This window comes from Erythrolamprus reginae, chromosome 3, assembly GCF_031021105.1.
Source record: "Erythrolamprus reginae isolate rEryReg1 chromosome 3, rEryReg1.hap1, whole genome shotgun sequence".
Lineage (NCBI taxonomy): Eukaryota > Metazoa > Chordata > Lepidosauria > Squamata > Dipsadidae > Erythrolamprus > Erythrolamprus reginae.
In genome coordinates, this window is record NC_091952.1 from 154,398,484 (window position 1) to 154,412,121 (window position 13,638).

General features: G+C 39.8%; 1 protein-coding gene across 1 annotated transcript in view; it reads right to left on the reverse strand.

Annotated features, from left to right (window-relative positions):
* Nucleotides 1-5,573: 5,573 nt before the first annotated feature.
* Nucleotides 5,574-13,638, reverse strand: part of GALNT12 (polypeptide N-acetylgalactosaminyltransferase 12) — a 37,449-nt gene continuing 29,384 nt past the window's right edge. Inside the window, exons 8-10 of the mRNA XM_070747061.1 lie at nt 8,772-8,885; nt 7,020-7,175; nt 5,574-6,061 (exon numbers count right to left, since the gene is read on the reverse strand). Coding sequence (XP_070603162.1) covers nt 5,924-6,061; nt 7,020-7,175; nt 8,772-8,885 — 408 coding nt within the window. The 3' untranslated portion in view covers nt 5,574-5,923. The remainder of the gene's footprint in view (nt 6,062-7,019; nt 7,176-8,771; nt 8,886-13,638) is intronic.

The following is a 13,638-nucleotide window of genomic DNA, read 5'->3' on the forward strand; positions in this document are numbered from 1 at the left end:
TTGTAATAAAAAGATCAAATTTTGAAATTTTTGGGAAGAAATGATAGTTTGCAAATATTTAGTTAAAATAGATTCATTTGAAGTATTTATACTTTCTTGTTTTAGATTTCTCTAAGCAATTCACAATAACAGAGACTCGTACAATAAAAACAGAATCAAAACGTTCCATTTGAGGCCAGTAGACCAGTATGTGTTAATCTTCAGGGAGAATCAATATAAAATGCTTTAAATACCTTTTCTGATGCTATTCCACCAGGCAGAGTCCCCACAGAGAAGGCCTTTCTCTGCACCACCTCTAGCTGACAAGCTATAAGCTGTGGCATGGAGATCAGCAGTATCCTGGAACTGCAGCTGTTTAGGCATATTTTATCAATGTATTGCAGCCATTATTAAGTAAACAGGTTTTGAGTTTGTTATAGCTTTATATAGTAATTAAATATGGTTCAGGGGACTTTTTTCTCCTTTCAAGTTCAGTTCACCTTCCAATGATTACATGGCTATATCCATATAATCTTATTGGCAATGTTTTCTTCCCCAGTATGGTCTACACTGCTGGAATTTCCTAATGATCTCCTATTCAAGGTGACCAAGGGAAATTACAGCAACCTAGCAACCATAAATATTATATATGCACATTATGACATCACAGGCAGTATCTTAGGCCCACACTAGACCCACCTTATATGGACGGAGCACATTGTAGGAGTCCACCCTGAGGTTACCAATGTATGATTTTCTTATCAGTAGAGGGAGCCATAACACTGACATTTTTTCCCTATCTACTGGGGAGGAAGTTGCAGTTTATTGGTAGAGAGAGATGTTACTACCAATACAAAATCATGAAAATGAGACAAAATATTAGAATAAAAGCAATACATTAATATGTCGAAGAAAATATAAAGCGACCCTATTCGTATTTGATCTGTGGCTATTGGCATGGCCCAGGGCTGCAGAAAACATCTGGGATGCATGAGGCAAAAGACAGTCCCATAGGTAGTCTTGCTTTATAGGCCATAACTAGCACTTTAAATTTTATTATATATTTTTATTTATTTATTTTGTCCAATACACAATGAGGGTTTTAGTGGGTATATATCTATATACACATAGTAAAATACATGATGAAGGTTATAGAGGAGATACTCATAGTAAAATATATCTAAGAAATAATAGAAAAGAAGATATAGTAATAGAACATATCAATGAAAGAATAGAAGAAGATATATAGGAATAGAAGAAAGCTATAGGAGATATAGGAGAGCAATAGGACAGGGAACGGAAGGCACTCTAGTGCACTTGTACTCGCCCCTTACTGACCTCTTAGGAATTTGGATAGGTCAACCGTAGATAATCTAAGGGTAAAGTGTTGGGGGTTTGGGGATGACACTATGGAGTCCGGTAATGAGTTCCATGCTTCGACAACTCGGTTACTGAAGTCCTATTTTTTACAGTCAAGTTTGGGGCGGTTAATATTAAGTTTAAATCTGTTGTGTGGTCTTGTGTTGTTGTGGTTGAAGCTGAAGTAGTCGCCAACAGGCAGGACGTTGCAGCATATGATCTTGTGGGCAATACTTAGATCTTGTTTAAGGTGTCTTAGTTTTAAACTTTCTAGGCCCAGGATTGAAAGTCTAGTCTCATAAAGTATTCTATTTCGAGTGGAGGAGTGAAGGGCTCTTCTAATAATTATGAAATTACTGCCAAAAATCCTAAATTATCTCAGGACTCACATAAAAACAACACCTACAAAGCTCCAGTTAACAAAATCTCTCAAAGCTATTAAACAAAGAAAGAAAATGCAAATATTAAGACAGACAGAAAGAAATGGCATCCAAATATTTCATACGATGTACATCTTCTTGCTGATAGTTCTAATCTATTGATCGTTCACTTTATGTCAAAATTAAACATACCACTTGCCTATCTAGAAAGTAACGGTGAAGTCAGTTTCTGTTATTATAAAATAATTACTATCAGTGAACCATCATTATACCAACAGCCCCCTTCACAAGGCCTAAGATACTAATCTTTTCATGTTTTCAATTTCCTATGCGTTTCCTTGCTTCTGCAATTGTCAAACATGTTTTAGACCCTTATTTCTTCTGTTCCGGTTTATTCAAAAAAGATCAAGGGTTTATAATTATAATGCTAGCTAGGCACTAAGTAATCGGGGAAAAACTTTGATTATGTCATTTTATTATTTAAAAAAGCAATGCTTTTCATTCATGCCTATTTGCATCAACTGGTTGGAAAAATGAATTTCAGTATTGCAGAAGTTATTAGTGCACAAATAACCCAGTTTGGTCCAGATTATTCTGGAGGTTTCCAACTTTTAGGGAGAGAAAAAGAAAATCTCTCTTTCCATAGGAGACTGCATTGGCTCCACAGAGGTCAGTTCGCTTTCAGGTACATTAAAGGTATCACCTTTAAAGCCCTATATGGCATGGGGCCAGGTTATTTGAAGAACCAGCTTCAACTATTACATCCACTTGACTCACCAGGACAGGAAGCCATGGTAAATTGTGGATCCCACGTGTTAGGGTTTTACATCTGATGGCACCATGAAAAAGGGATGTCTCGAAGATGCCTCTTCTCTCCCCTGAGACATAATTGCCCCCCCATCCTTACCCTTTTCTGAAAGGCCCTCAAGACATGTTTTTTTCACTGAGCCTAGGGACCACAAATGCAGATGAAGCCGATCATGTGCGGTGAGTAGGGTAGGATGGATTTTATGGATTTTTATGTTGTGAAATTTTAATGTTGTAAGCCATCCAGAGTTACCTGTGTTTGAGTTGGGTAACTATATAAATTTATTAAATAAGTGAATAAATAAATGAAAAAGTACAATGAAAAAACACAAAAGCATACATTTGATTTTTAAGACATTGAATTGAATTGTAACTGAATAATTATGACAAATTAGATAGAATCCAGGGCATGGGGATTCAAAGATCCTTTATATAATACCCTGTTTTGAGGCACATCTCCTATGGTAGGCAACAAACTAGAGTATTTGAGAAACACATTAGAAACAAAGCTGCTTGGAAGCTTAAGGTTAAAATACAATGGATTCGGAACTGTATCGAATTATCCCATTCCCTCCATGGATTTTGGCTAAATGCAATTCATCTCTTTATATTATAAGGATATGAAGCCATTTATCTTTTCCCAACCACATATCTTAGTGTGGTGTTTCATCAGCTTTCCAGTACACTTTACTTCAGGAATATGAAGGTAACAAAGAACAGATAATGGCTTGAGTTAACATAATGTGACAAGTGGTCCAGCCCTAAATAGAGCTGAACAAGTGAGGTGATTGGACTTTAAAATTAGAATAGAATAGAATTTTGTTGGCCAAGTGTGATTGGACAAGGATTTGTCTTGGTGCACATGCTCTCAGTATACATAAAAGAAAAGATAATTTGATTGATAATTTGCATAATAAACAAAAGTATTTAATTAAAACTCCTGAAAAAAAATGCTAGTCGGTGCATTTGATTTAATGCTTCAAAGAGGGAATTATTTATTTATATTTCCTGTTTCTAAACCACCCATCTCCCTCAGATGCTTTGCAAAATGCATACTTTGTACATCCCTATTTCGTCAGCTGCTTTAACCAAACCATTGAGTTGATCTCCATAGTAACAAATTAAGAGTTTTGCTTCTCTAACATCATTGCCAGAATCTGACATTCAAACATTTTTAGGTTTGGAATTGTGTCTGACCAGGCATGAGGTGTTTTTGATTCAAATGTAAACTCCCCAATTTTGCAGGATTTTGAGCGCTCCACAAACCATTCAAATCTGTCATCTTTTGCATCCCACCTTCTCTTGCAAATGTAATTAGAATCATTCTTATTCTACTATCTTCATTTTCTCATACCAATCTGTCACATGTTGTTTATATTCATTATATTACTAACCAAGCTTCTACTCGTTCACCTTACCACACAATACTTTCCCCTCCAAATTTACGAAAATGCCATTTCGTACAGCAGGGCTGTCAAACTTATGGCCTGCAGGCCAGATGTTTCACACACTGGCCACACCCAGGCCTGATTTATAGTGAAGGGGGGGGAGTCGCTATATGTCATGTGATGCCGCCGTGACAATGCGAGTTTGACACACTTGCCCTACAGTATTTTACCTTCACATAAGTTAGGATACGTTCAGTCAACATAATGGTGGTTGTCATGCTACACACATTGTTTTGTATTCTACATAAGCATTTGTCATACAATGTAAAAACCCTCTTTGCACCTTTTCCTGGCTAGCCATGAATTTTTGTATGGTTATAAAATTATGGATTCAGGCAAAGAATGTTTCTTTGATTATGGCTACTAGATCTCTGATGCAAAAATGCTTGATTGCTAGATAGTAGCAAAGACAATCATAAGTTCATGCAGATTGCCACTTTTGAATTTGATTTGTTATCCAATGTAATTGTGTTATTTCCTCCCTGAAATCTGGTTCTGCAGGGTTTTTTGGTCCTGCTACAATGATTCTGTATGCCAATAATCTTTTAAGAAATTGGCACCGTTAGAAATGGGACAGAATTTTTATTAAGTCTTTTATCTGAGCCAACCAAATATACCTTACATTTTAGATGAATTTGTATTAATCCAGAAATTATGTTTTTTAAAATTGATACTGTAATTTTCGGAGTATAGGATGCACCTTTTTCCTCCCTAAAAGTGGTTGAAATTTCGGGTGCGTCTTATACTCTGAATGCAGCTTTTTTCGAAGCTTTTTCCCCTCAGCCCTAACTAGGCACTAACGATCTTCCCAGCTCTTATCTTGCAGGTTCTTTCATTGTTACTGTCTGCAAAGAATGTTTTCCAAGCCCTAAGTCTTTGCAGAGTTTTTTTCATTGCTCTAACTTGCTCCAAATAAGTTTCTTTCCAGCCCTAACCAAGTGCTAACAATCTTCCCAGCTCTTACTGGCTTACAAGCTTTTTCATTGTTACTCTCTCCAAATAAGTTTTTTTTAAACCCTAACCAGGGGAGAAAATAATGTGCTGAAACTGACCAGACTAAGAACGCTAGCCAGATGAATATCTGCTAAGCAGAATCTTTTCCCTATTTTCCTCCCCAAAAATACTCCGGTGCATCTTATACTCCAAAAAATATGGTACTTTTCTAACATTTTACTGTAACTCTTAGATAAAAGTACATTAATAATTCATACATTAAGGGTAGTCATATATTAAAATACCAAGGAAAACGGTGTACACATTTAATTTATATGGATGTTCTTAGGTGGCAGACTGATATGGAAATTGGAGATAATATTGAATTTATGACAGAATGTCAAAGACAGAGTGATTCAATTATCCTTGCTTCCAATTCAATTATTGTTTTAATTTGAAATATTTAGAACCAAGTAATTACACATTGTGTCATTTTATATCGTAGTAGATTAAGTTCACATATAATTTTACTATAATGATCTACTGTATGTTTAGAATCAATACCAGTAGCAAGTTCTCTGCATGCAGTTCCAGTATAGTATTTTCAGATATATGGGGGGGGGGGGGAGATATGGTTGTTAGTATAATAATAAATTCACAGCCAAAATTGTCCTTTCCTTTTTCTTTTAATGTTATAGTCACATTAATGTTGAACACATTAGGGAAAAAATAAATATTTAAATTATCAAATTTAAGTGCCACCACCTGCATTTCATTATCAAGTCTTTAGGTTATTTCTAAAATATATAAAAAAATTTGAAAATCATATAGCTGCCAAAAGTAGATTTTCGATGCAGAAAAATCCACAATAACTACATATGAATTTCAACACCTGCTGGCGTTGCATTCCAGAACAATGTTGAAAATAACACAGTTCTCCATGTACAAATGATTAAACATTTCTTTGCTTCAGATCCAGAGATTATCTTGATCAACCCTAAAAATCAGTTTTCTGTATCAATTTCTCCCTATAAAAAACCATTTCTGGTATTCTGAATTGGAACATGGTTGTAACAAAGGTGCTGGATATCCATTTTCTACATCAGATTCAGCTTGTAGACACTTCTGGGTCTGCTTATGTATTAAAACTCCATCCTACAAAACAATAAATACTTTTTAGAATATCTTATAACCATAGTAAGAGTTAAAATTCCCATTTTAAACTTTATGAACTTCACGAAAAGACAACATTCTTACTAGATAATTTATTGTCTGCTGTGGGTTCATGCACACATACTTTGATTTACTATTAAATTAATATCTGTTAATTTGATTTTTATAAAGAGTTGTAAGTAGCTAATAGTGATTTTGATCAACATATATCTATAGATAAAAATAGATAAACCATTATATAAAGAAGTGAATCATATAGGTCAGCATCAGCTAGAATTAATTTTGACCAAGACCGTATATAAATAGACCTCCTTTTTATAGACAAATTTGCAGAGTGCCGGGGGATTCTACTATATCTTCCAGATGTGTCGCCGGAATCGAATGCTTTCATCAAAATGATGAAAGTAGAGTCATGCTATAAGTTCTGCCCTTTTCATACATGCAGGTAATGTCAGAACACATGTACAAAAAGGAGAACCGCTGCCTATTGTTATTTGCTGTCAACTCTTGGCAGATGCCTCTGGTTCCAGCTCCCATGCAATATTATATGTCTTTTCTGTTTTTTGAAATATCAATGGTTACAGGAAATGTAGGAAAAGAGGATGAAAGAATATACAGCACTGAAGCACCCACCTAAAATTTATTTTTATTTATTTTAGGAAACTTATATTGCCTCCTATTCGCACATGGCGACTCAAGGCGGCTTACAGGAATATAAAACCCTCATATATAGAATAAAAAAAGTGAATAATCACATTATAAATTTATTAAATTATGATAATATGATATATGATATGATATGATAAGATTTGATATATGACATGACACGAGTAGGAGTACCATTTTAGTGTAAGCAAAAAGTATCATTCAGTACAAACTTCTAATGTTTAATAGCCCATCCCTATTGCAGTTTAATATTTACAAATTTGACTATTCTTACCTCTCTAAAAATAAATTTCTGATTTTCAGGAATATTTTGGACACTATCTTCACATAAGTACATTTTCAAAAAATTAGTTCCTGGATCAACAGCTGCACAGACTTCTGGTTGGCGGGTATTATAACGTATTTCATTGTGGGAGGTGTACTCAAAAAACTGTTATTTCCAAAAAAGATAAGTAAATCTCTGTTAAACTTCAACTATACATTTCTATGATCAAAAACACTGTGAATAGGACAATAAAAATATAAAAAATCATGTCTAAACCAGATCTGAAATTCATCAGATAATAATTGCAATCTACTTATTTAGAAATTTTATATGGGTAGCTATATTTTATAAAACAATTTCAATATAACAAATATTGAAAACATGAGATAAAACATCAACAAAGGATCAGCCTCATAAAACTACTCTCTCCAAAATTACCAAAAAAGCTGGGGTCACATCCTTAGGGAAGAGCACATCTTAATGGCCTTTTGGTAGAGAAAGGAATTATTTTCTGGGTCTTCTGTTGTGGGACAGGTAAATCTCCTCAGAGAGAGGCAATCTCACAAATCACCTGGCCTTGATCCATACAAAGTTTTAAATGTGATTACTTGCAAAGAAAATTGTAAAAAAAACCTAGGAGTCAGTGCAGGAGTCTACGGAGAGGGGCAGCTTACAAATCTAATAAATAAATAAATAAAATAAATAAATTGGAGAGTAGTGGTGTAACACACATGAATCATGGGACACCCAGCATATATTGTGTTATTGTATTCTGGATCAGTTGAAATTTCCAAGCGATCAATTCCCAAGCCTCATGAACAGTGCATTACATTAATTCAAACAAGAAGTGACCAGATCATGAGTCATAATAACTAGGGCCCCCAATCCAGGAATGGGTGGCACTGGTATACAAGATGATTTTATACAAAGGGTCTCCTAGCCACAGCCATCTTCTTTGAGAAGATACTAGTCTGGGAGAACCCCCAAGTTACCCACTGGCACTGAGAGACTGCACCCTATAAAGAGTTAAAGATGTCCCCAAATCCCAATGCGACTCCATTTTGTTAGGTTTTCTGTGCCAACATTGGGTCAGATCCATGGTTGCCACAAATTTCCACTCTAGCCCAATGAAGGCAGGTTGAATTCTCCCAAAACTATCGATCAAGAGAACTCCATTACTACTTCAATCTAGAATCAAGTTCAGGCAGAGAATGAGGGAGAGGGATAAACAGCAGTTCCTAACTGGGCTTTTTAGAGCCCAATTTCATAAACAAAACCTTTCACACTCTTATGTTTGAGGCAGCACTACTAAAGGCTATTAGAAACTCCCAGATGGCAAAACCCACACCCATATCTTTATCTTCAAGTATTTTTAAAAAATATTTGCTTTACTAAGTGAAAAATCCTCTTAAAAATCATATTTCTCTCTGAAATAATTGTTCTGTATTTGTACTCTATCACTGCTATTGTTCTGTGAAATGCTGTAATTGTCAGCCTTCTCAAATGGATCTTAGTGGCAGGATAAGGAGCTGATCAGATCCACTAAGAAGAACCTCACTCCAACTATCAAATATATGTGCACATCCATATTCCTTGAACTTCTGTTTAATTCTACAAAGGATTACAAGCAAGGAGGTTTAATATGGGTGGTTGTGTTCAAAACAAACATTTTGGTACAATTAGATGAGAAGAAATAACAGGACCATGAATTTAAAAGGAGGAAACTATTGTCTGACACTTGAATAGAAAGTAATACCTTACCTGATTTTGTCCCATGCCATGACATGGATATAATATGACTTTGTGTCCTGTTATTTCATGCTCGCTGGGAGGATTGTAATCAAAGCAATAATTTAGCATTCCTCTATTCTTCAGCTAAGAGGCAATAAATAAAATATATCATTTTAATGCAAACATCCCTCTCTGTGTATGCATGCGTATGTGTGTGTGATGTATGAGGGAGAGACAGAGAGCGGGGGGGGGGGGGGGGGAGAGGGGAATGCATATAATGTTCACAATAGACTGAAATTCTGTAAATAATTGTTGTACAGTTTGTCTATTCTAAATTACTATCATCATCATCATCTTCTTCATCATCATTCATTTAATGCTTATTGAGAATATATTAATGAGGCAATGCTTTGCTAGTATTGTGCTGTAAACACAGAATTTCCCACTAAAAACTACTGCAGCATGAGTTGATCTTTTATTTATAGTGAACTCAAAATGTCAGTCCCAAGAGTTACATAAAAGCAAGAAAATGTTTCCTTCAAGGAAATTTACGGTATGATCATCAGCACAGAATTTCACAACACAAGGATCTGCCAAGAACTGATAAAACTCATATGGATAAGGAACAATAATATGATTGCCTGAAGAAGAGCCTTTCAGCAAAATGAAAGACAGCCTTGAAAACATGGATGGTGACCTCATTGGCACACAGCAACAGGCAAACAAGCATCCCCAGTTACACAGCATGCAACTAAATGCGATCAGGTGGACAAATTTGACTTAGGGCAAACTGAAGTATCGTGAGTGAAGTATTGTGCCAAAGATGCTTTTCAAAAGGCAACTGAACTTCATTTTTTCCTTGAAAACATTTCACTTCTTTCACATTTCACATTTCAAAGAAACTTCTTCGGTTCTGATTAAATGGTGGAGAAAGGAAGGATTCACATTCTTTGCAGTCATCTGGTCATTAGCACTCTGAAGGATGGTTATTTGGGACACAACACGGATGATTGAGAATCTCCATAGACATGAATAAACTACTATTCACTCACTGCTGCTCCAGATTTTCTTTTCCTATGCATGAATCATTTAGGCAGGCACAGACATGAAAGTATTTCCCAAGAAAACACCTTTTCTTTTATAGAATTATCAGTATCAAGAATTATTTTAAACAAACCTTCAAATGTGAATTTATGGCCAACAACAACCAGAGTTTTTATTTTGGTCATGACAAGCATAATAAGAAAACATAAAAGTGCAAGGATATAAAACTTGCAATCATTCCAGCAACTTTATAGCTCTAATGTTGCAGTGCTAACATTAAACAATTTCATGTAATAACGTTTACAACATAAAACTAATAGACAATAATAAATATGTAAAACTATTATACAATCAAATTATATAATACAGTATATAGTATACATTTGTATAGTATACAAATGTATACTATATTTCCAAACAATTTACAAGTCACCCTTGACATAATTGTGACATAAATTTCCATCGCTAACATAGTTCCCTCTAAGCTGAGCAGTGAGCAATCGCTCACTTAAAAATCATCATCAACTCAGAGTTTTCCAAACCTGCCCAGAAGCCGAGAGGGAAAGAGAGGGAAGGAGAGAGAGAGGAAGAGAGGAAGAGAGAGAAACAGATAGAAAAAAGAGAGGAAGGAAAAGAGAAAGAAAAAGAATGGGAGTAAGGAAGAGAGAAAGAAAATCAAAATCTAGTTTGAAACTAGCTCAACTATTTAAGTGGCATTTTGATATTGATAGAGTTGCCCTATTATGAGCTCACTGTTATAGACACACAGTACAGTATTTTATTTTGAAATTCTGAGGCAAAACAGGGTGGGTTTTTTATTTGTTTGTTTGTTTGTTTGTTTATTATTTCAGTGCCGCCCAGTCCCGAAGGGACTGCCGCTCAGACACTATACTTTTCTGCCCCCCCCCAAAAAAAAATTAGAGGGAACACTGATCGCTAAGCAATTGCAATTGTAAAGTGCAACAACATGTAACTGCATTGCTTAGTGACTGCATCTTAGTTGCTTAGATCCTAGCTGCTGTGACAACTCCAGATACACAGGTCATTAAACAGGAAATGGAAGGAGACCCAGTTAAGGAGTGCTGATGTTGCAGTGTTGCAATGCAGTGGGGGAGGCCAGGGGAGACCTGGTGCAGGCACACATGAACTGGGGGTTACTGCAGTGTGGCATGAGTTCAGGGAAGCAGGAAAGAGGATGCGGATGCATGTATATATGTAATCAGGGAGAGATTGGGGGGGAAAATACACTGTGACTTTGGACTTCTGGCCACACTGTGGTTCTGGGGCTGTAGGAAGTACCTGACCCAAAGCTAGAAGTCTCAGATACCTCTGGAAGTATCAGCTACCCCAGCTCATCCCAAAGTGTGGCACAAAACTGCCATGTCCCTGCAAGTCCCAACAACATGGCCCAGGAAGCACAAAGAGGCTTCTTGGTGTACTGTGGCTGATAGTATATATGGCTAGCATCTGGTTGTTTCCTGCTGAAAATAGGATGTTCCACTAAGCTGGGAACCAAAAGCCATTTTTATTCTTTCCAACCAGAAAGTTAGATAGAAGATGACGTGAGGGGAATTTGGATTCTGTTGTTTGTGAGTCCTTCTTTTCAACAAGACAACCATCTAAAAACAAACAGTGCAGGATCAAATAAAGGGGGGAAATCCTCTGAATTGTTGCAGGTGGATAACAGTTCAGAAAGCAGTCAATTACTCTATTCTGAAGCCCCTCTTCCTAGTCACATGATCCTGAATGGAGGTGCTTGAAAAGAATCCAGAAAGCATGTTCAATATCAGGATTCCCTAAAGTGGTCATTATTGACCCTGAAGGGTTGGTAGGACTATTCAAAGAGCTGATATCGTTATTTATTTAATTATTGATAGTAATACAGTAATACCTCATGATACGAACTTAATTGGTGCAAGGAGGAGGTTCGTAAGACGAAAGGTTCGTAAGATGAAACATTGTTTCCCATAGGAAACAATGTAAAGTCAATTAATCCGTGCAACCAAAAAAAACGGCTTTTGGTGACTGCTGGGAAGCCGCACGGCTGTTTTAAAAGGTGACAGCCGGCCTGGGGGGCTTCCAAGCACCCCCCCGAACCCGGGTTCGGGGGGGTGCTGGGAAGCCCCCCAGCCCGGCTGTCACCTTTTAAAACAGCCGCGCCGCTTCCCAGCTGTCTCCCGAAGCCGAACGCGGAAGTTCGGCTTTGGCGTTCGGCTTCAGGAGACAGCTGGGAAGCGGCGCGGATGTTTTAAAAGGTCGCAGCCAACCTGGGGGGCTTCCCAGCACCCGGGTTGTGGTGGGGACCTTTGGGTTTTTGGCTGGGGAGGAAGGCGAAGCATTGGGGTGGGGGGGCTGTCAGGACACCTCCCCACCCCAGCACTCCCAGCCGCTCGCCCATGGCCGGCAGAAGATCGCTCTTGCCTGGCTTCACCGCGAGGCATCAGGTCAGCAAGAGCGATCTTCTGCTGGCCATGGGCGAATCCCCGCCACTCACATTGGGGTGGGGGGGCTGTCAGGACACCACCCCACCCCAGCAGTCCCCGCCGCTCGCCCATGGCTGGCAGAAGATCGCTCTTGCCTGGCTTCACCGCGAGGCATCAGGTCAGCAAGAGCGATCTTCTGCCGGCCATGGGCGAATCGCTGCCGCTCGCATTGGGGTGGGGGGGGCTGTCAGGACACCCCACCCACCCCAGCACTCCTCGCCGCTCGCCCATGGCCGGCAGAAGATCGCTCTTGCCTGGCTTCACCGCGAGGCATCAGGTCAGCAAGAGCGATCTTCTGCCGGCCATGGGCGAATCCCCGCCGCTCGCATTGGGGTCGGGGAGGCTGTCAGGACACCCCCCCCACCCCAGCACTCCTCGCCGCTCGCCCATGGCCGGCAGAAGATCACTCTTGCCTGGCTTCACCGCGAGGCATCAGGTCAGCAAGAGCGATCTTCTGCCGGACATGGGCGAATCCCCGCCGCTCGCATTGGGGTGGGGAGGCTGTCAGGACACCCCCCCACCCCAGCACTCCTCGCCGCTCACCCATGCCGGCAGAAGATCGCTCTTGCCTGGCTTCACCGCGAGGCATCAGGTCAGCAAGAGCGATCTTCTGCCGGCCATGGGCGAATCCCTGCCGCTCGCATTGGGGTGGGGGGGCTGTCAGGACACCCCCACCCCACCCCAGCACTTTGCATCCCACCGACTAAGAGCAATCGGGCAGCAGCTTCTGCCGGACACGGGCAATGAGCGGGACAGAGAAGCGGGGAGAATCAGGAGGCTCCTTTGGCGGCTGGAGGCTGCCTGGCTTTGTTGTTTTGGCTGCAGCGGGTGCCAGGCAGCCTCCAGCCGCCAAAGGAGCCTCCTGGTTCTCCCCGCTTCTCTGTCCCGCTCATTGCCCGTGTCCAGCAGAAGCTGCTGCCCGATTGCTCTTAGCCGGCGGGATGCAAAGTGCTGGGGTGGGGGGTGTCCTGACAGCCCCCCCACCCCAATGCTTCACCTCCCGCCAGTCACCTTTTAAAACAGCCGGGCGGCTTTCTAGCAGCCTCCAAACACCAAACGCGGAAGTTCGGGTTTGGCGTTCGGCTTCGGGAGGCTGCTGGAAAGCCGCCCGGCTGATTTAAAAGGTGACCGCCGGGCTGGGGGGCTTCCCAGCAACCTCCCGAACCCCGAACTTTTGCCGAACTTCCGGGTTCGGGGTTTGGGGGGTTGCTGGGAAGCCCCCCAACCCGGCGGTCACCTTTTAAAACAGCCGGGGGCTTTCCAGCAGCCTCCCGAACGCCGAACCCGGAAGTTCGGGTTTGGCGTTCGTAACTCGAAAAAAGTTCGTAAGAAGAGGCAAATTTTTTCTGAACCCCGGGTTCGTATCACGA